The sequence below is a fragment of the Phycomyces blakesleeanus genome (genome assembly GCF_001638985.1).
Source record: "Phycomyces blakesleeanus NRRL 1555(-) unplaced genomic scaffold PHYBLscaffold_5, whole genome shotgun sequence".
NCBI lineage: Eukaryota > Fungi > Mucoromycota > Mucoromycetes > Mucorales > Phycomycetaceae > Phycomyces > Phycomyces blakesleeanus.
The window spans coordinates 2,255,810-2,278,251 of record NW_017265138.1 but is presented as its reverse complement, the minus strand read 5'-3'; the positions used below and the strand labels follow the sequence as shown (position 1 = coordinate 2,278,251).

The window sequence follows — 22,442 nt, the reverse complement described above, 5'->3', positions numbered from 1 at the left end:
GTGGAAAAAAGAGGGTTCATCATTTGTCATGGTATACAAGAAAAGGAATAATAGTAATTGATTCAAATTTTACTATTAAGAGAAAGAGAGAAAAAAATGTATATATATATATATTGTTGTTGTTGCTGTCGTTGTTTTTTTTTGTTTGTTTGTTGAATGTAAACTAACAACAACCACCTCCTGCCTTTGCTTGTCCTCCTCGATCTGCCTGACCTTCGTCTTGGAAACCAGACGTTGGTGGCTTGAGTTTGATGGTGTTCTGAGCCGGACCATTAACACCAACGTTTCCATCCTGTGTCACTGATTTTGGAACGGTGTTGTAGATTTCTTCAAAGGCTGTGTAGAATGCCTGGCTGACATTGGTGGAATCCAGGGCACTGGTCTCAAAGAACAACATCTTTGAATCGGCTGCGTATTCCTTGGCTTCTTCCGTACTAACTGCACGCGAAGTTTCTTCCAGATCAGACTTATTTCCGACCAGCATCAGGGCAATGTTAGGGTCTGCATGATCACGGAGTTCCTTTAACCAGTGTTCTATATTCTGGAAAGAAGATTGTCGAGTGATATCTAAGAAAATTAAAAATGAGATTTGAATTGAATACAATTTGAATATACATTATATAGATCATATGTCCCTCCCCTTTTCTTCTTTTGTTGTTGCTTTCTGATCCCCCAATTTTGCCTTACCATAGACCAATAAGGCACCAACAGCACCACGGTAATAACTACACATAAGACACACACGCATATAAGTATAATGATTGATAGATAGATATATAAACAGGTTACTTACGCGCCAGTGATGGCTCTGTAGCGTTCTTGTCCACTGGTATCCCAGATCTGTGCCTTGATTGTGTGGTTTTTCTATAGATAAATATTCAAGAATAATATGTGTGCGTGTGTGTGTTAGAAGATCAGCCCAATTGTTTCTTTTTATTACTAATAATGTTTTTTTTTTTTTGCTGAGCCCATTTTTCTTTCTTTTCTTTCTTTTTTTGGGTGTTGTTGGCTTTGGTTGGCTTTGGTCGGCTTTGATGGCTTTTATGATGTGTGTGTGTGTGTATTTGTATCTATCTTGTCTTATATATTTGACATTTCTATTGGCTGATAATTACAATCTTTATATTCTTGGTAGCAAATTCGACACCTATCAAAGAAGGAAAGAAAGAAAGAAATGGAAATTATAGATAGAGTAGGGTTAGTATATAAATTTATATCTGCAAAAATAGTGTATGTAGTGGATATTTACCAATGGTACTTTTGGATTCCAAGTTAAACTCATCATTCTATTGAAGCATGCATCCTGTCAGCCGAGATTCCTCTTTTACATATATATATATGTATTGCTTGGAGTGTAAAATAAGAATAAGGAATAGTCTTACCGTAAAACGAGACAAGAGGTTGGACTTTCCAACACCAGAGTCACCAATGATGACAATCTTGAACAAGTAATCGTATTCGTCTTCGGACATGATGGGAAAGAAGAAAGAAGAATTAAAAAAAAAAAAGAAAAAAAAAAGTTCCGTTAGTTAGTCTTAATTATATATAAATAAAATAAAATAAGAAATTATATGATGATGATGATGATCTTGTACATATAAATAAATAATTAATAAGTTACAGGGACACGACGTTTTTGAAGGTAGACCCAAATTAATATAGTATTTTTTTTTGTCCGGACATTTGTTTGTTAGATTTGTGACTATTCTAGGGTCCGGTTTATTACACATACTTATTTCTGGTCCCTAACAATTCATTAGTAATTTTTCTAAAATAAGCTTTTTCTTGGTGAAATCTGATGGTTCTGAATCATAGTATAATTGAGATATTTATGTAATAATAATAATTAAAAAAAACAAAAACAAAAAGGTTATTGTGTTCTTCTTGGCTATTGGGCTTAGCCAGTTGTCTATAAAAGAAAATTATATTTGCAACAAGTTATTTGAAACAGAAAAATGATGGTATTATTAAAAGCCTGGTCAATGCATCAAAGTTACCATATCAATTGAAACTTGAATTTATAATTAAAATTTATTATTATTATTATTATTTGGTTTTTTGGTATTAATAAAAATATTATTAAGAGTAGAATAGAATAAAATAGAATAGAATGAGTCAAAGAAGATAAAGGATTATACAGTGTAAAGAAAATAAAATAAAAGAAAGGAGAAATTCAATATTAAAGAATATTTAAAGGAAACCATATGTAAAACGTAATGTGTAATGTGTAAATTTTTGTGAGAGAGTTAAAGATTAATATGAATTGAATTGGAAGTGATTGAGTAAGTAAGTGAGTGATTGAGTGAGCGAGTGAATGAATAATAATAATAATAAGAGGTAAGAAATAAAAAAAAAGAAGTAAGAAAAGGGAATTAGTTATGCATGGATCATATGTGCATAGAAATGAAGAGAGAAATAGAAAGAAATAATATGTACAGAAAAATATATAAAAAAAAAAAAGAAAATTAAAATCAAAAGAGCTTTTGCTCTTCTTCATCTGAACCATAACATGATGAAGCAGTAGAAGAAGAATTTGCGACCTGGTAAGAAGGGAAGAAACCAGCGTATGGGTCCAAGGTCTGGTTGCCGAGAAAGAAGTTTCCTGGGTGGACAAGACAACCGGGACAAGAGCACGAAGCACCACAATAGCATGTGACAATCCGGGTAGCTGCTATACCGCCACCACCACCACCACCACTACTGCTGCCACTACTACCGCCTCCTTTGTTACCACTAGTACTACCATTAACACTACTAGTAGTACTACTACTTGAGTCAGGCGAAGAAACCGTTTCGTGATGATGGTGACTACTTGAAGGACCGGAAAGAGGAGTGATGGTAATGACAACAGACTCACCGACCCATTGGTCAGAGGGTGGGCTACAGGACGGGTGGGGTGCAAAGCTGCCACAGTGGGGTAGAACAGGATCAAGGGAACCCGAGAGATGGTTGACGTGATCAAGTACGCCCGGAAGGGAGGCCGGCAGTGCGGGTCGGAGGTCGCTCGGGCCCCCGAAACGATCGACATTGTCGAGCAGTGCCTCAAACGGGAAGGAAGCCATGTCGATCGTCGGGTGCATGAGAAGACTGCTGTCCTGAATCAGGGCTGTGGTTGGTTCAAAATCCATCATGTCGTCGATCCGAGTATTTACACCATTAAGATTAAGATTATTGATATTATTGATATTATTATTATTGATATTATTTATCGTCGCTGTTGTGGTTGTGGTTGTATTTGTATTTGTGTTAGTACTGCTGCTGCTACTGGGAGAGTGTTGAGTGCCACCATAATCCGAAAGAACCGGAGGAGATGCTTGAGAGCGACGTCCGTTTGAACTGCTTGTGCGGGACAGGGCAGATCCTTTGCGAGACTTCCGGGGAAATCCTTCGAGGAAACGCAGGCTGGGGGCTGACGCCTGACGAGGTTTTTGAAAGACAAAGCCCAGGCTGACATTCTCGTGACTTTCGAGAGGGTGCTTATGATGAGAATGGTCAAAAAGGTTGGCGTTGGTGGTGTTGATACTATATGGGTGGGACGAATGGCCGGGAGTAACGAGAGCCCATGCGTACGGAACATCAGACGAAGTTGATGGGGTAGGGTTTTCATGCAGCGAGTCTGGGGGAGTTCCCGGGGTTGGGGTTTGAGTGGGGGTGGGAAAGGTGGACGAGGGCAAGAACGAGGACGAGGACGAGGACGAGGATGTGACTGCAGCGGTGGCAGCGGCAGTGATAGTGGGCTGAATCGAACAGTGGCCATCGGATTGTAGAGATGACACATGGCTCTGGTTTTGGTGCTTATTGTTGTTGTTGTTGTTGTTGTTATTGGACATGAACTCCAGTGGTTTCTGTTGGTCTGTCCTACCAGAGAGGGGCGCGGTGACTATCCTTGATGAACGTTGTTGTTGTTGTGGCTGTGGCTGTTGTAGCATGACGAGGGTCGCTTTTTGAGGACAGGTGCAGTGGGAGGGAGCATCGAGACGCCCAGTCTCTGGTTCTTCAGTAGTACTTCCGGGGCCACAGTACGGGAACTCGCCGTTTAGACCGCCAGTTGTTACTGTTGTTGCGGGTTGGTGAATATGGCCATCAGATAAAGAAGAGCGAAGATTTATATGGTCAACTGTAGATAGAGTTAGTTTATGAATAGAAATATAAGTTTAATAATGAAGAATATTATTATCTTACATTTACCCTTTTCTCCACAGGCACATTTTATGTGAGCTTGTTTTGTTTTTCGAAGATCGCGACAATAGGCGCACTGGGATATCGGACGGCCCTTTTTACGAATCTCAAACAGTGGACGTTCGGTGTGATAGCAGTGAGACGATCGATGACCCTTTTTTTTTTTGAATTTATATACATATATATATATAAATACACCTTTCTCAATTTTTATTAACAAATTTTCTTATTACCTTTATACATGTTGAACATGCAAATTTTGTACCGTTGATAAGCATAATATTTTTTTATTATTTTTATTTGGTTTGGTTTGGTTTGGTTTGGTTTGGTTTGGTTTGGTTTGGTTTGGTTTATTGTTATAAATAATATATTATATATAATTCATACATACATACATACATACATACATACATATATACATATATACATATATACTTCTTTAACTTTATTATATATATATATATTATATTATTTATTGTTATATTTGTTACAAATATTATTTATATATATTTTGTATTTTGTATTTTGTATGTAATATTTTTGTTATATAAAATTCAAAGGAGAAAAATAATTAAATAAATAAATAAATAATAATGGGAGCAGGAAGAGAAAAAAAATTAAATAAATAAATAAAAAAAAAAAAAAAAACAAGAAACTGCTCAAGAAGAAATAAAAAAAAAAGAAGAGAACTCAATAATGCAAATCCAAATAAATGGTGAAGTGAAAGCGGTGATTAAAATATCAAAGTTTTTTTTTTCTTTTTGTAAATTTGTTTCAATTTTTTTTTTCAAGTGGAAAAAAATAAATAAATAAACTTTTGGATCTCCGACAATTATAGACAAAAGGAATATAAAATAAAATATATATAAAAAAAAAGATGCTGTAATCACCTCAAAACTAAACCTTGCTTTAAACATCTCTTTAGGCTGTCCATATCACTTGCAAATACTCAAGTCACGGTCACGTGAATACCCTTATTTAGCTGTACACACACACACGTACATACACACACGTACGCACCACAAGAATCTGTTTCAATATCAAGGCACACATACAAAAAAGTGATATCTCCGCCATAAAAAAAAAAAAAGAAAAAAAAATGATCAGCCTTTTTGAAATCGAAAAATAAAGTGCACTTCTCGTTTAATAAGACTGTTAAATAAATAAAAGAAGAAAAAAAAACAATCATAGGCGTCACACTGATTTAACTGCTAATCTTGAACCATCTACCTAGATGACCTTTATATAAATAGCTACTGATAGATATCTTGCCATTACTGTCATTGTAGTAGTGCCAATATGTATCAACATATAAAATCTATACATTTTTTTTTGTCGTACAATAAGTTGAGAGATGTTAAAAGCAATAAAAAGAAAATCTGTGGCTTTAACATATGTTGTACATTTTGTTAGCACTAATAATAATGATGAAAATTCAATTCAATTCAATTCAAAATCGCTATAAATAATTTGAACTTTTTAATGATAAAAAATAAAGGTACATTTTATTTTCTTTTGTTTGATAAATTGTTTAATGAAATCTAACCAATAGACGGCCGTAAACACATCAATCTTGATTGATTTATATAAATAAAAACAATATAGAATTCATTAGCAAAATTTACTCAATGTATATAAAACACCAAAGAAAAGAAAAAGAAAAAGAGAAAGGGTTAGCAAAGAAGCAGTCATCTTTCAAAGCAGCCACACCCCCCATACAATAAGTAAAAATAAGTAAATAAATAAAAAATTGGTTCCTGTGCGTTCCGGGATGGACAAGTGATGAGATAAGCCGACAATCTTTCCTACCCTTTCGGTCTCTCTCTCTCTCTCTTATTGTAGGTAGGTACATTTGCTATAAGTATCTGGCTATTATAGGCAAGATAGTATGGCTAGTGAATATACAGTACAAAATTTTCTTCTTAAGCCTTTACTTGAATTTGCTGCTATTATGATTTATTTTATTTTATTTTATTATTATTTCTAATAACCTTGTGGCCCTCAGATCCCGTTCAATAGCGATTAGAGCGCAAGCGGATTTTATTTTATTTAGATTTTTGATAGTCTCGGTAGTACAGCCAAAATCAGTTTTTTACTCCATTGAGATCCACAACTATTGACCATTTTTACCAGATACTTGTGTCCCACTCACCAGCCACTGGCATTAGTAAAATTCAAAAGGAGACATAAATTCAATGAATTGTGTTCAACACCCACTGCAAATCTAATAGTGTACAACCAATGATTCATGTTAAGAAAAGAGTCAAGCAAACAAGCTTTTTCTTGGCATGTCGGCTATTTCCCGTTGTACTCTATTTTATTTTTATTTTGTGTGATGTACCCACTCATTTTACCTTTGAAAGGAATAGTCAATGTCTGGTAAAATAATTATAATATTCATTTGATTATAATCATAATTATTATATATATATATATATATATATAATATGCTTACAACTGGAACAACTGAGCAAATAAGCAAATGGTAACGCCCCCTTACCCTTACCCTTACCCTAACCCTAAACCCTAACCCATTTCCCCGGGACACATTGTGTATTATTCTTATTTCTTTTATATATATGTATTTGTGAGGTCTGGTGAAGGAATCTCAAACCAATAAAATAGCCAAAACTTATAAAGCTTGTATTCTATAAAATATATAATAATTACATGACTGTGACGCCCTTTACGTTTAATAGTAATCATTATTTTACTAGTTCAGGATCATAATGAGCGTCATTGGTAGCATAGAATGTCAAAGAAGTAAATATATATAAATATAAATTTGCACACACACACACACACACACACACACACATATATATATGAATAGATAGATTGAAAGATAGTAATTGTATATATATATATATTAGACAGCTGGTATTTTATGTAGCTCAATGTCTGTGCAGGGTTTATTTAGTTAATCTCAAATATAAGAACCGATTTCATTATTTTAAAAAAAAATTGCTCGGCAACAAAGGGTATCCAAGCCTTCTCTCTTTCTTTCTTTTATTGATTTATCTCTATGTAGGTTTTTAGTGCTCAGTAAAAAAAAAATACATCCCCATCTATCTGCACACAAGCGAGTTAGGCTAGTAGTGATTCGGAGCACCCAAATATAATCCTTATTATATAAAAGATGTCTAAACTTTATCGACCGGGTTATTCTGTTTCCAATATGTTATTTTGACTTTGGTTAGATTCAATTATTATATTATTATGTATATTTAACTCTCATAAATCAATTTGTCTTACATTCTCTCGGTCATCAGAATAATAATAATTTTTTTTTTCACTACACGCACTACACACGCACCTACTCTACTTCTCTCTAATTTGTATATCATCAGCAGGATCACAAACCACTCAATGCTCGGTGCTTGGTACTCGGACTTAATTATCTAATTACTCTTCTTTGCTAGAAACATAAACACGCACACACTACTGTACAACTGTCACCTTTTCACTGTCTTAATAACCTTAAATCAAACAAATCATAGTTCTTTCTCTCTCTTTTCTCTCCTTCACTATCTCTCCTTTCATTTCTCCTTCCTTCTCCTTCTCCTCCCCCTTTCTTCTTCTTCTTTTCACCTTGATAATATCTAATAATGATATTATTATTATTATTATTGTTGTTGTGTTAGCCATTCAATGAAAGCCTATTCAAAGTACTTCTTTTTAATAGCTAAAAATTATATATATATATATATATATATAGTGATTTAAGTAATAATAGGAATAATTATAGCCAACGTAGTAAGTAGCTGCAATAGTAACAATAAGAAGAAAAATAATAGTCGTTGCTGTAGCAACAATAAGTATTCAAGTAATAAAAGTAATATTAATAGATAGATAGGTAATAGAAATAACAAAATTTACAAGGCATAAAAATTTAAGCATTATTTTGCAGATCTTTTTTTTCTCTTTCTTTCTTTCTCTTATTCTGTCGTTTTATACACACATACATTTTATTATTATTTTTATAATATCAATAATAATATATATTCGTATGCTTTGGTGTAAAGATAGTGATCAAGAAAGTGACGTCATTAAAATAGACTCCAAATCAACCTCTATCATACAAACGTTCCTGTCCTATTTTTTTTTAGCCTTTTTTTTTGTATTGTAATATTAGTTAGTAATAGTAATAGTAATATCAGTAAAAGTAATACGTAAAACAAAAAGTAACAGCAACAGCAACCGCAACAGCAACAGCAACAGCAATAGCAATAGCAATAGCAATAGCAATAGCAATAGCAATAGCAATAGCAATAATAATTAGAACTTCATTCTTCTCTTCACAAAGAAAAAAAAAGAAAGATCATACATAATGCAATTGACCATTGACATCATCCAGTCATTCTTATTTGACCTTCCTTGGGTTTCCCAATTCTTTCTCGCCATCATTGGCGTTCTTATGGTCGCATTCTCTCTGGCACATACATTCGCCTTCAACAATGTCGGCTTCTGTGCGTCACTCGTAGACACATTTCTGATAATCAAAAAATGCCCACCAGATCTCGGTTTCCACATCCTCTGGCCACACGTATCGAATTCAGTCGGTCGATTGGCAGTCGACTATGGAAGTTTGATCTTCATGCGAGATTCTGCCATCTGGTCGGGTTATCTCTTGTCCTCATTGGCAGGCATGCGCAATAATATGGACTCTTCTCAGACAAGAGTCAATTTTTCAGACAAGTCGTCCACGTCTGCCTCGATCGGATCCTTGGGTGCCGAAAAGTCTTCGCTCTTTTTACCATTTGACGAAAACGATATCTGTCTACTCGCAAAGCACGACGATGGCATGCCAACCCAGCCGCTCGTTGCAGGTCTTGCCAACATTGGAAACTCATGTTTTCTAAACTCAGTTCTTCAGGTACATACATAATTCCCATCCATTCATCTATTTATTTATTTATTTATTTATTCATTTTCTTTAAAATACATATTATGTTCTACATTACACTACACTACACTACATTGCATTACACTACATTGCATTACGCTACGCTACGTTATGTTATGTTATGTTATATATTTTACTTAATATTTTATGCCTTGATTTCTGTGTGAATATTTGGCCTAAATCAATAATGTAATAATATGTAATAATGAATTTTTGTTGTTTTTATATGTTTTTATATACTGTATTAAATATGTTTATTATTATTATTATTATTACTATTATGTGTTGTTGTTCTTGGTCTTGTTCCTGTTAGGCATTGTCCTCCCTAACACGGCTTCAATCCCATTTGGATCGCATGAGTAGAATGCCATATGGAAAACCATTGCCGGTTACACGATCGCTGCTAAAGACTCTCCGCCTCTTGACTCGCCCGATTCACAAATCGCTGGTCCTCAAACCGACCGAGATCATCTCTGCGCTCGAATCCAAAAGTCTCCTGAACCGCGAGCAGCAGGACGCCGAAGAACTCTTTCAGCTGGTCTCAAGCCAGATCGACCATGAACGCCGACTGGTTGAAGCAACCGGCCGCACCGGGGGCGGACTCAAGGACATACTCAACAATTCGTTTTGGAAACCAGCCGTGGCAGGAAAAAGCATCTTTTCTGCAAAGAGATCGCTTACATCTACCGGAAATGGTTGCTCTGCAAAGATCGAAAATCCATTTACTGGTCTTTTGGCTAGTAGGTTATCGTGCATGCAATGCGGTTACACTGTAAGTCCTTTTTTTTATATTTCAAAGAAATAATAATAATAATTCATTGTTCTTTATTTGCTGATCTGTCTTTCTTTCTTATATATATATATATAATTGGTCTGTCTTTCTTTCTTTTTTGACAGGAAGCAGTGCGCCATTTTTCCTTTAATAATCTACAGCTCAACCTACCTGAAACTGTAAGTCCTTTTTTTTTTATCTTTTACTATTACTATTATTATTAAATTATTCCATTGGTCGGCATAACCCATATATATATATAAAATTATATGCATGTCTGTGTAATTGATCGAATATATTCTAGTGCAGCACCACACTCGAGTCATGCCTAGAACAGTTCACGGCGATGGAGTACTTGAGCGACGCCTCATGTCGTAAATGTTCACTTATTAATGCGATGCAGGAGATGTCTGTGGAAGCAGAGGCGTTGTCACAAAAACTTGTGACGATTGCTGACGACACGGTGGCCACAGAACAGATCCAGGCGCATGTGTATGAGCTCGACAAAGCCTGCCGCACACTTGAATCCCGGCTGAACGCCAACATCGTCGATGACGTCCAAGAAGTAGTACCAGCTGGCTTGAATGTACCACGGACGGTCAGCCGAGCATCGTCAAAGCAAGTCATGATTGCCAAACCGCCCAAGATTCTCTGTCTGCACATCAACCGTTCCTCGTTCCACCCAAGCGGCATGATTGTCAAGAACCCTTGTCAGGTCAAATTCCCTGAATATCTCACTCTCTCTCCTTACAGCACCACAAACACCCTAAACACTCAGCCTCAACTTCCAATCTCTACTCACAACAGTATTGTAAATCAGAATGAGGATTTCTTTTCTGGCGTTGGCGTTGGGGCTGGTGCTGGTGCTGGTGCTGGTTCCAGTACCAGTGCTGATAGTAATGCTACTCCGGGACCTCGGTACCGTTTGATGAGCATCATTGTTCACTATGGTAGTCACAACAGCGGGCATTTTATTGCACACAAGCGGCAGATCAGCCCGGTTAAATGTAATTGCAGTCGATGTGTGGCAACAGCAACCGCAACAACAGTAACTGCAACAGCTACAACGACTAGCACAAACACTACAGCCATCGGTAGTGGTATTAGTAGCCGGTCATTTGAGCCTTGTTTTGAAGCCCAAGATAGATGGTACAAGGTTTCGGATGAATCGGTTGAGCCAACGACCCTTCAGAATGTACTACAGGCAAACCCCTACATGCTTTTGTATGAAGAAATCGAAGAAAATGATGTGGATACTGAAACAAATTCGCAAACAATCGTGGCTGAATCGAGTTTTGCAGCAGCAACAACAGGAAAGGCAGCAGTGGTGGCAGCAACGACTTCTGATATTGATATTGATGTTGATATCGATACTGCTGAGCCATTTAGACCAAACAAGCAACAAGATTCAATCAAAGCTGCTGTTTCGTCTTCTTCGCCTTCTGCATCGTGGCCAGAACTTTATAATAGTAATAATAGTAGTAGTAATAAGAATAATAATGATCAGACATCTGAGTTGGCTTCACTTGAGGCTCTGAGGATAGCAAACACACTACTTTCAGACGATCAACAGCAACAGCCTGGTCCCAAAGACCAGCGACAATTGAAAAGGCCAAGCATGCCTTCGTTGCAATGGAATCATCACAGAGCAAAAGCAATGGTTCATTAATATGCATATCTATATATGTGTGTATATATGTATATCATAGACAAACCAACCAACCAACCAACCAACCAACCAACCAACAAAAAAACAACAACAAAAAAACATTCATGGTCTAGTACCCTCCCTCCCTTCCTTCCTTCCTTTTCATTCTTTTCATTCTTTATTTCATTCATTTCATTGTTTCTTTCGCTTGTTAGCTTCTCCCTCTGTCTTGTCAAACCCTCCCTCCCCTTTTCTTTTATATTTTACTATTATCATTCTTTTGTGTATTTTTATTATCAGAATTTCAACCTTAATATTGCATTGCATTTATTCTTTCTCTCTTTATTTTTATTTATTTCTTAAATGATCAACTTTTCATGTCAATCAAAAAATAGATATAGATAGACAGAGGTATAGATAGATAAATAGAGGGAAAGAAGAACAATTAAAATGTTTAGTAAAAAAAAAGAAGCAAACAAAGAAACAATACATAAGAACCATTTGGTTTGATTCGATTCGATTCGATTTGATCTTCTTCTTCTTAAATATTAAAGAAGTCCATGTCATTTCTATTGTGGGAAAAAAATGTGATGGTGGTGATTTTTTGTTTTTTGTTTTAAAAAAATAATAATCTTTAATTTCAGGGGGTGAGAAAGAGAACGAAAAGCTTATTAACTTTACTGTTGTTATTGTTATTGCTATTATTACTGTGGGAATATGCAAAACAAAAATCTTCTTCTTCTTCTTCTTCCTTTCTCTTTCTTTCTTTTTCTTTCTCCCTTTAATTCTGACAAGACAATAAAGAACGATGCCTAAAGGTTACAGTGTAGATGTCACCAAAGCAGTGGGTCACGTATTTGCAGCTGATACAGTGTGTATTAATACAAATAAATGAGCGAATGAATGAATGAAATAATCATAACTATAAATTTATATATACTATATTTTAAAAATAGGTTGCTTGTACAAAAAGAGACTATCTGCTTTATGCTCTTAGCGTAGGGGTACCTGAAGAAGACCTAAGATGGCTCTATGAATTAGGTAAAGTGTGTATATATATATCATTAAAAAAATCCATATAATGATTGTTTTGGGATTGACGACTGTTATCATAACATAGATATCGATTTTGGTCCGCTTCCAACCTATCCACTCTGCTTGTTATTAAAGGCAGACGACTGGGACGTGAATTCGTTTGTTGAGCGTTGGAGTGTTGGAGGACCTTTACCTGGTGTACCACCCTATGATCCAAATCAAATCCTACACGGCGGGCAGTCACTCGAGGTCATGGTGCCGTTTCCTGAAGAGGGTGGTCGTTTCAAATCACTCAAGAAATGTACAGGTGTCTATGACAAGGGATCGGGTATGGTACTCGAAATGACAGTAGACCTGTTTGGAGAACAAGATGATGTTCACTACTGCCGTATGATTACATCTATGTTTGTTCGTGGTTGCGGTGGCTGGGATGTAAGTCTTTCTCTTTTACTTCTTCTTCTTTTTTTTTATATATGTATATATATTAATTATTATAGTAAAGGGACCAAAAGGACCCAAACTTACACTCTATACTCCACCCGACCGTGTTCCTGATGCAGTAGATCATTTCTACACCTCTCGTAACCAAGCATTGCTCTATCGTCTTTCCGGGTAATATTCTTTTGAAAATATAATAACTAACTAACTAACTAGTTAGTTAATTAATTAATTAATTATCAAATCAACTTTAAAACAACCAATATATATAAATTACTATTGCTAATATTATTATTATATTATCACTATTAGGGATTTCAATCCTCTCCACGCAGATCCCAGTGTTGCCTTGTCTGTCGGGTTTCCTCGTCCCATTCTCCACGGCCTGTGCTCCTATGGTAAGAGTTCCCATGCCATATTGAAACATTTTGGCAACAGCGATCGGCTCCGCTTCAAGTCCATTTCGGCTCGATTTGCCCAGCCTGTGCTACCCGGAGAAACGGTTACAATAGATATGTGGCAAGTGGAAGAATTACCAAATTCTCAGACAGCTACGACCACAGCTACAGTTACAGCTACAGCTACAGCTACAGAAACTAAAACTCAAACTAAAACCAAAACTGCGGCAACTGCGGCAACTGCGGCAACAACATCAACTCTGGTGAGTGTAATTTTCCAAGCCAGGGTTGGAGATCGGATCGTATTAAACAACGGGTTTGCTGTCTTGACAAAATCTACAAACGAATCAAAGTTGTGAAAGAAAAAAAAAATATCGGCAACCATTTCTTTTCTTCTTCTGCTGCTTCTTCTTCTTCTTCTTTACACTCACGCTTACACATAAACTCAAACTCAAACTCAAACAGAAACACAGATGTATCAAAGGTATCAATAGTAGTCATATTAGTGTTTTATATTATCTGCTATGGCTATTTGTAATAAAGCTTGTTGGTGGTTTACAGTATATATTTTCTTTCTCCCTTTTTTCTTCTTCTTCTTTGTGTTATGTTTTAAACGAATAATAATATATATATATATATAAAATAAAACTATAATCGCGCTTGAATTTGAACCACAATCGATTGATATTCAAGGTTAGCCTGGCTGTGCTTCTGAATGAGGTGTAACAGTAGCATATTTTACTGCAAATAGTACAAAGTGCTCTGAAAAAAATAAAAGTACAAAAATAAAAATACAAAAAATACCAAAAAATACCAAAAAAATAAAGCTTTGACTGAGCGATATATTTTAAACACTATAGTATATATATACGTGTGTGTAATGATTTTCTGTGTATTGTGAGAACAAGTATATGGAGGAGAGAGAATATATATTTTTTGACTTCCTTCATGCATATACTATATTATGTATAATACGTATATACATTGCCTCGAATATTATTATATCATTGTTGTTGATTTTTTGAAAATAAAATATAGTAAGAATAATATTTGGATATCAGATTTTGATAATTTGCATTGACCTTGGTGTGCCACATTATCTATAATAACTCGAATAAGCAATATAGATATATAGATATAGACACTATGTAATGTAGGGAAATAGGGAAATAGGGATGTATCAAAGTAATGTGAGTGGATTAATGAGTGAGTGAGCTAGTCAGTCAGTTAGTCAGTAAGCAAGGGCCTGTGTTCGTGTGTGCGTGCGTAGGAATCATGTTTTATGACCGCAATATTGAATCAAGCGTGTCACCTTGCAAAAATAAATAAATAAGCTTTTTTTCCCTCTTTACTTTTGGTGCGGTATATGGAACAGGTTGTGAATTCTACTTTCAAAAATAAAAGTAATACAATAAAGGTTTTCTATTAGGATTTTCTTACTGTATTATTTATGTTTTGTTGCGATGGTAACCATCGAATGACAGGAATAATATATATCTATAGGGACACAAAGAAAAAGTAATTAAAGACAGAGCTTTCAATGCAACTCAGAATGTGTATCTGATTTCTTTCCTTTGTTTCTTAATCATCTTTACTGTCTTATTTATTTACTTATATTATAATATTCCTGGAGGCTTGTCTAGTCTTGTTTAGGATAAGCTTATTATCTTTATCCCCCCACTTTCTTTATCATTAAATGCAGTTCTGTACCGTACGAGTTGATTAACATCAAAATAGCTTGGCAAAGTAAAAACGGTATTTTATATTATATTGTATTATATATTTGCACGCAGATTTATGGTGTGTGGTATTAAAATGGGATACTTTTTCTTCTTCTTATTCTTCTTTTTGTGACCAACACTACACCAACAAAATGTATATATAGTAAATACAGTTTGTTACAAGAGACATAAATAAATAAATAGCGCAATTAACGCGCTATTTTAGCTATATGGTTAAAACAACAACCAAATAAAAGATAATACACCAAATATGCTTTCTATCTTTATCTATCTATCTATCTATCTATCTATCAATCTATCTATATCTCTTTTTAGTATCATTTTCCCTAAAGAATATATATTTATATATAATACACCTTGAGACACAGCCTAGCAAAAATGACCTTTTTCTTCTTCTATACATATATATATATAAAAGAAAGACATACGTACTATACAGTCAGCAACATCATCATTAGCATCACCTGGAGTAGAAAGAGAAGGATGCTGATCAAACACACTGTTGGTCAGCTCATCCGTTGTTTTATGTATGGATTAATAGACAAGAAATACATAGGGTACAATACTGAGGGGGAGGTCACATTCAAAACACCTTACCCTTTTATTGCTATTATTATTATTATTCTTATTATTATTATTATTTGTTTATTTTACACAAAAAAAAAGAAGTACTTTCAAAAAAGTATTTTGTCACTTTATCACTTTGTCTTTTGAAAGTTAAGTATTTTTAACCAAATATGTGTCAACAAATGCACAAGACTGTTTCGTAAACAATACCAGAAAAAAAAAGATCTCATCAAGGACACGACGTCTTTTATTGTCTTTTATTGTCTTGTATTGTCTTGTATTACATTTTGGATTTTGATTCTATTATTCGCGTTTGTCTAAAGTTCAAAGGGAGAGTATTGTGAAATTTTCATTTTTGTTATTATTTTTGACACAATTGTCTCTTTCTTTTTAAATTTTTGGAATCTAAATCTAAATCTACAAGCAAAAACAAGAAATACACTTTGTCTTGTCATTTTTTTTTATTCTTCATTTAGATATCTATAAAGATCATTTCTGCACTCTGCAATTGCCGTGTCTCTTCTCTCTCTCTTTTTGTTGAATCGATAATAAACCTAATTTGAAACGTAAAATTAACTTGAATAATAAAAAAAAGCTAGTGAATATGAGTACTAGTGCTACTGAAAAAATAAAGGTGATTATGATGGAAATTGACTATTATAACAAGACTTCCTTCCTTGAATTGATATATATATATAGACTTTTTCTTATTTTTGCCTGTTTATTGATTTGATTACAATATTATTTGTCTTGTACTTATATGTATACATAAAAATGTATGCCAGAGTTTCAAAAAACGCGCCTGCTTTTCTCTTGATCAAGTGTAATTTATCAGGTTATATTCAACGAGACAATAGATTTAAACAGATATTCAAAGGTAGATATAGGTAGATCAGAGGATTTTTTTCTTTATTTTTTACCTTGGATCAGACCCGTTCAATTTTATTAAGCCCCAAAGAATATGAAAGGTAAATAAATCTTGTGGCAGCTTAGCCAAACTAAACTTAAAAAAGAACAGGTGTTTTGAGTAAAAGTTTTCACAAAAAAAAAGAGCTATTTACCTATAGCTCGCATATTACTACCATTTACAGATCAGAAATATCTTCTACAACATTAGATGCTTTACTAGTTGTTAGAACAGAGAATGACAAAAGATCCGGCTCTGGATTCCCTTTTTGATCTTGTCTTAGTGTTAATTCCACGGATGGCTCGCGTAATAGTCATGAATTTTATCGCTTTTAGAGTCTGTCCTTTCAATCCGAACACTGAAAAATCTTGGTAATATAAGACAGTACAATGTAGATAGGCTGGAAACCTGGGGTTTGAGTACGCTATGTTTATTTGGTACTAAAAAAACTAGTTTTGGAAAGAGTTCAAAACATTCTGTAAGCTGTTTTGAGTATAAAATCTTGGAGTCGGTTATAAGATGCTTGTTTCTGGTATACTCAAAAGGAATGGGTAATGTTGATATTGTCAGCTTATCATGGAGATATCGGTTAATTAGATGAGAGGGTCGTTAGAGTTGACATTATTTTTTTTCGAAAAAAAGTCATGGATAATAACAGCAATAAATTTCTGGAAGCATTGATTATATTTTTGTGGCTGCTGGTATTGTATCTACTGGTTCAATTATGAGCAGTACTTGCTCCACCGCTTTAGCTTGCTTAAAGGGGTAGCTTTGGTGTGATATTCTAAATTATTTGCAGGAATAGTTCGATACCGCAACACGACATGAAGTATTGAAGATTGTATAACTTTGAAGGATTAGATAATAAATCCTCGGCTACTCCCAGTCTAATGGATTCAGAACTGCTTTCTTATACAATACATAGGCCCATTATAAACAAAAATGATTTTGTTTTGTACTATAATATAACCGCAATAAGGGTGCATATTAGCGTGTTATATCAATGGTATTAAAACATCTACAGCGGTTATATTTCATGTAAAGTGAAATATAATGCGAATGCATTTTTTTTAAAAAAGATATAAGTTTAATAATTTTAAGTCTGTTCGCTTCATAGTGAGCATAATTTGTAGAGAAATTTGCTGTTTATTGCTACAAACTATTATTTGTTTTAACAAAAAAATAGAAAAGAAAAATAATTTAAAACTTAAAGGTCGATTTAAATCATTGCATGCGACTCAGCGATCCTGAACTTAAAAGACCACCTTCGGTTTATTTAACGACGTCTGACAGGTAAGTACTATAGATGCTTTTTCGAAGAGCATTTCGTTATCTATATCTTAATCGACTGTAAAATTAAATCTAAGCGTAGCTGGTTCAGATAATTTTACATAAAGAAAAAATTGTGCCCGTATTATTTTGATACAAATTCTTTCCCAGGTTAAGAAGAAATACATATATTTTGTACAAAAAAATAAGAAAGTAAAGAAAACCCAACACAAAAATCTTTCTCCGTGCTCAATTATACTCATCTACCCATACACGGAAATAAGGTGCGTAAATAAATTCAATTGTACACATACATATATATATTATAAGCCGTTGATCCATTTATCAATGTACAACCCTTTTTTAGTATATCTGGTCTATCTTTCCTTCCACCTTGCTACACTCCACTTTACTCCACTTTACTCCACTTCACTCCGCTATTTTTTTTTGTTGTCTTCCGTTTTAGGCGCTTAATGTCTTGGCATTTTTTAAACATTTTTTTAAATGACTAACTTGATTGACTTGAATTGACCGGGTTGACCGGGCTGCCCGGGTTTCCCGGCTTACCCGAAGCGATTTGATTTAACTCGACTTGACCGATAGACAGACCGACAGACAGACCGACCAACCGACCAACCGAATGACTACTCGATTTGTCTAATCAGATAATAATATTTCATATTAGGTCTTGTTCGTGACAAATATAGTCAATAGTCGACTTGTCATAGTACTTACTCGATAGATTGTACATCAGTTAGCTGTCAGTATTTTATTTTATTTTATTTTACAAAATATTATAGTTAAATAGAAACATATATAATACAAGCTTTCTAATCGTATATTTGATTTGATTTAATTGATTGATTGGAATAAATAATATCAAGTAGCAGGGTATAAGTATTTTTGTATAAATATATAATATGTATATATGTGTATATATAAAGGTATAAAAATATATATAAAAGGGTATAATTGGTAGTTTAACATTAAAATACCATTAAAAAAATTATTACTCCTTATTGTTGAGCCATCGAACTTTCCTGATCCTACCTTCAATAAAGGGTTTGTTTTTCCCATTTTTTGAGATAGTAACCCAATAGAAATCCCGAATACCTCAATTGGTATCGCAGTTACGGCTTTTGCTTTTTGTAGTACAAATCAAAAGTATAATAATATAAATAAGTATTATAATTTTTTTCTTTATTATTGCTCATTTGTTATAGCTCTTGGATTTAATATCGAGGACCCTGGCTCAATTTTTACTTTTTTTGCATTCTCTTTTTCACAAAAAAAAGCTCTTTGTGTGTGTTTTTTTAAGAGAAACATCAAAGTTGAATTCAATATACGCTTTGAATATTCGATCAATTGTTTTGTTTTATTTGCTCTATTGACATGATTTTCTAATATTGCAAAAAAAAAGTAATTAAAATTCACAGTATGTTTATACAGAGCAATACTGTAATATGTTTTACACTTGGTGTGGACAGACTAAAAGTTCAAGAAAAAGGGCAAAAAAAGGGTAAAACAACTTCATCCAGAACTTAGTCAATCAGACTAATTTATGACTGTCCACACCTTTTTTTAAAAAAAAGTTCAAAATTAGTTCAAAATACATATTAGATAAAATTATGCATATAATCCCGTCTATGTCATTAAGTGAGAACCTTTTATTGCGAGTTTTTCTAGACTTCTCATCATATGAAACATCCTCTCCATAAAAAAATGCTTCTCTTCTCAATCCTAGTGGTAACGGAAGAAAACTAGCTGATTAGAGTTGATTAAAATTTTTGCCCCTTTTTTGCCCTTTTTTTTGAACTTTTAGTCTGTCCACACCAACTGTTTGCGAAACTAAGTTATTGACAAAATCCCAGTATCTGGATAATAATCACATGCATATATTAGAGAACCCGTTGTCGAGTGAAAATTTAGAATTTTCACTCACTTTTGCTTTACGCGGCGATTTAAATTCCAATGAAAAGATGTAATATTTTACTGAGGGAGGCCATTTAGTGATGAAATGGAGTAAAAAATTGGAGTTTTCTAGTTTTTCACTCCATTTTATCACCAAGTTTTTATTAAGAATTGAGCTTGTTTTTCCACCTTCAAACATAACCATAATATAGTCAAGAGTCGTCTCTATATATCTACTTAAGAGAATAAGTCTTGGAAAGCCAAGTTTATTAAGATGTATCTCTCATGTTTGTCACAGTACTTCTGTTTTCATCAACTGTGGTTGAGTTTTTCTTTTTTTTTGACTGGGTTTCACTAATAATTCTTTTTTAGCAGTCTTTGAAAATATCACATCCCAACGGGTTCTCTATTTATTTTATTTTATATGTCTGCTGCACTTGGCACAACTTCACCAAATTTAGCTTGATACGCCAATCGCTTGATGTCTTGAAGTACCTATATATCATTAAAGAACACCAAGAATAAATAAATAAATAAATAAAAATGAATTTCAATAATAAACTTATTAACATAAAATAGACAATATTTTATCTTCTTCTTTTGTAACTATCATTATCGTTATAGTTATAGTAATAACTTACACTGCCCTTGATGTAACTCTCGCATTGAGAGCACCAAACCGAAAGATCGCTGTAGCTCAAACAAACAGAATGACCTGCTTCAGTACTGTGCTCACTCATGTGGCCGTTAATGTATCTGGAACACAGAATAGATCCACAAGTCAAGCATTGCCAATTTTCCTTTTTATCTCCACAATTAGCACACACAGGCGCCTTTGAGACACTCAACGGAATCGTCTCTGGAATGTGGGGACAGTCTGAAATAGGTTCGACCGCGAATCCAATAGGCAACTTTGCTTTAGATGATGATTCCATAAGAGATGTTTATTCTTTGCTACGTTTGGTTATTATTATTAAACAGTTATAAAATAAATGAATACAAATTAAAAGTAAAGAATATATATATCTACATTATGCTGCGTCACTCTTTTTGATTAGATGGCGCAGTTCTCGAGATGAGTTAACCACACCTGGCTCATTCTATCAATTTTGGATTCATCTAACGAACCTGCCTGCCATGCAATTGTAGCATGCGCAGTTCCATCAAAAGTAATTGTGTTGAGACCCAATGCATTAGAAGAAGTATGTGCACTCTGACAGAACCACATGCCGTCAACTTTCCAGTCGCCACCAGATGGTAAGACATCGGCTCGGCCGAGATCAGACAGCTCAATTCCACCAACACGTCCCATTTCGTAGATATCACGCCTTTTACGATAAAATTCATAATAATCTTCCGGAAAGTTCTTGAGGTACTTTAGAAGCCATGCTTTCTTTGCCGAATTGATCTTGTTGGCTTGCAAAATTTTGTGATAAGACTTCGCCAAAGGCCATACCCCAATACCCAATTCACCTACGGTGAGGAAGTTTTCAAATGTACCAACAAAGTTTCCAATTTCATCGGACGGAGTGTCTTTGCAAAGAAATCGACAGTTGGTAGGCGTAAATGTCTTGAGAGAAGTATTAGGATAAAGTTCAGACCAAGCGAGCACAGCAGTTGCATACAGAGTCGCGTGTACCGTCACGCCATGTTCCTTTGATTTCTTTACAATCGATTGCCACGTTGGTCCGCCACACTTTAAAGTACGTAAAACAGTATTGTGTACAGCATCTGCAGGAGCAGGATAATCGCCCCCCCAAGACAACTGAGAGGGATCCAGGAAATTTTTCAAAGATTTAGGAAGAATCTTAACGGTCTCGCCGTACACCACTTGACACATATCCACAAAATCAAGCTCGGGTGGGTGACGCTGATCCATAGGGGAAGGCAAAGGTTCGGAGGAAATGATGGTTACAATGTTTGAAGCAAAACCAGTATGAGAAGGAGGGTTGCTTAGGTAAGCTAAAAGTCCTTTCCAGAAAATCACCAGACTACCACCATCGGCAATCAAATGTTGTACGGTAAGTGTGATTGAGCATTGATCAGGCCGATCGGGATGAGCACAAACCAACAGATGCCAAAGAGGTGATTCTGCATCGAGGTCGAATTCATATCGAGATTCGTTGGCAATTATCTGGTCTCGTTCTTCCCAGAATCGGGATTCTTCAAAAAGGATGATTTCTTCAAGATTAACAGACTCTAGGCGAATGAAATGAGCAGAAGGCTTGTACGAATCTTTGGTAGCTACTGACAATAATGGGTGGTCTTGAATAAGCTGAGCAAGTGCAGGAGACAACTTGTCAATGTAAAATTGTCTTGCGCTGGATTTGTCATCATGAATAGGACGAGGGGAATGGTGAAGGTCGACTGTAAGATTAACACTGCCATAGCATTTTACTAACTGCTTGGAGATTTGGAATTTTTCCAAGTGCCCAAGTTTACGATCGGGAGTATGCATTATGTAATAGTTTTATTATTATTATTATTATTATTATTATTATTATTAGAGTGTATATGTGTAGAGCATTAAGAATAATATAAGAGCAGTAATGATCTTAAATAAAATATAGCATTAAATGCCAAGAAATTATACGGGTATACATTTTCTTCTAATTCTTTTTTTTCTTTACTTTTATCCGTTCTCAATTTCCGAAAATGGTAATAGGAATC

General features: G+C 34.6%; 7 protein-coding genes across 7 annotated transcripts; 3 read left to right on the top strand and 4 right to left on the bottom strand.

The window, feature by feature from the left end:
* Window positions 1–163: 163 nt before the first annotated feature.
* PHYBLDRAFT_23085 (hypothetical protein) lies at window positions 164–1,472 on the bottom strand (the record flags this gene model as incomplete). Its single annotated transcript, XM_018439794.1, has 6 exons — window positions 164–567; window positions 688–725; window positions 794–864; window positions 1,116–1,147; window positions 1,250–1,286; window positions 1,383–1,472. 6 exons carry the CDS (start codon window positions 1,470–1,472, stop codon window positions 164–166), a joined length of 672 nt encoding a protein of 223 aa, XP_018295211.1.
* A 2,717-nt stretch (window positions 1,473–4,189) lies between these two features.
* On the bottom strand, window positions 4,190–4,454 carry PHYBLDRAFT_104084 (copper fist DNA-binding transcription factor; the record flags this gene model as incomplete). Its single annotated transcript, XM_018427816.1, has 2 exons — window positions 4,190–4,333; window positions 4,413–4,454. Coding segments are annotated over 2 exons (186 nt in total), but the record flags the coding sequence as incomplete, so codon positions are not given.
* A 3,917-nt stretch (window positions 4,455–8,371) lies between these two features.
* On the top strand, window positions 8,372–12,045 carry PHYBLDRAFT_185967 (hypothetical protein). The gene is made up of 4 exons (XM_018439174.1): window positions 8,372–9,055; window positions 9,399–9,857; window positions 9,983–10,036; window positions 10,162–12,045. Exons 1-4 carry the CDS (start codon window positions 8,510–8,512, stop codon window positions 11,524–11,526), a joined length of 2,424 nt encoding a protein of 807 aa, XP_018295209.1. The 5' UTR covers window positions 8,372–8,509; the 3' UTR covers window positions 11,527–12,045.
* A 416-nt stretch (window positions 12,046–12,461) lies between these two features.
* On the top strand, window positions 12,462–13,513 carry PHYBLDRAFT_5370 (hypothetical protein; the record flags this gene model as incomplete). The annotated part of the gene is made up of 4 exons (XM_018440193.1): window positions 12,462–12,546; window positions 12,626–12,972; window positions 13,043–13,152; window positions 13,291–13,513. Coding segments are annotated over 4 exons (765 nt in total), but the record flags the coding sequence as incomplete, so codon positions are not given.
* Window positions 13,514–16,459: 2,946 nt separating this feature from the next.
* Window positions 16,460–17,193, top strand: PHYBLDRAFT_165656 (hypothetical protein; the record flags this gene model as incomplete). The annotated part of the gene is made up of 2 exons (XM_018435275.1): window positions 16,460–16,562; window positions 16,928–17,193. 2 exons carry the CDS (start codon window positions 16,460–16,462, stop codon window positions 17,191–17,193), a joined length of 369 nt encoding a protein of 122 aa, XP_018295207.1.
* Window positions 17,194–20,003: 2,810 nt separating this feature from the next.
* On the bottom strand, window positions 20,004–20,725 carry PHYBLDRAFT_158094 (hypothetical protein). The gene is made up of 2 exons (XM_018433730.1): window positions 20,414–20,725; window positions 20,004–20,267 (listed from the first exon to the last, which is right to left on the bottom strand). Exons 1-2 carry the CDS (start codon window positions 20,705–20,707, stop codon window positions 20,193–20,195), a joined length of 369 nt encoding a protein of 122 aa, XP_018295206.1. The 5' UTR covers window positions 20,708–20,725; the 3' UTR covers window positions 20,004–20,192.
* PHYBLDRAFT_180349 (hypothetical protein) lies at window positions 20,697–22,335 on the bottom strand. Its single transcript, XM_018438301.1, has one exon. It carries the CDS (start codon window positions 22,228–22,230, stop codon window positions 20,827–20,829), a length of 1,404 nt encoding a protein of 467 aa, XP_018295205.1. The 5' UTR covers window positions 22,231–22,335; the 3' UTR covers window positions 20,697–20,826.
* Between the last annotated feature and the right edge of the window lie 107 nt (window positions 22,336–22,442).

Coding starts and splice junctions, on each gene's coding strand:
- PHYBLDRAFT_185967 (XM_018439174.1), top strand. CDS start 8,510: ATGCAATTGACCATTGACATCATCCAGTCATTCTTATTTGACCTTCCT. Junction 9,858..9,982: donor GCATGCAATGCGGTTACACT/GTAAGTCCTTTT, acceptor CTTTTTTGACAG/GAAGCAGTGCGCCATTTTTC. Junction 10,037..10,161: donor AGCTCAACCTACCTGAAACT/GTAAGTCCTTTT, acceptor AATATATTCTAG/TGCAGCACCACACTCGAGTC.
- PHYBLDRAFT_158094 (XM_018433730.1), bottom strand. CDS start 20,707: ATGGAATCATCATCTAAAGCAAAGTTGCCTATTGGATTCGCGGTCGAA. Junction 20,268..20,413: donor AGAGTTACATCAAGGGCAGT/GTAAGTTATTAC, acceptor AATGATATATAG/GTACTTCAAGACATCAAGCG.
- PHYBLDRAFT_180349 (XM_018438301.1), bottom strand. CDS start 22,230: ATGCATACTCCCGATCGTAAACTTGGGCACTTGGAAAAATTCCAAATC.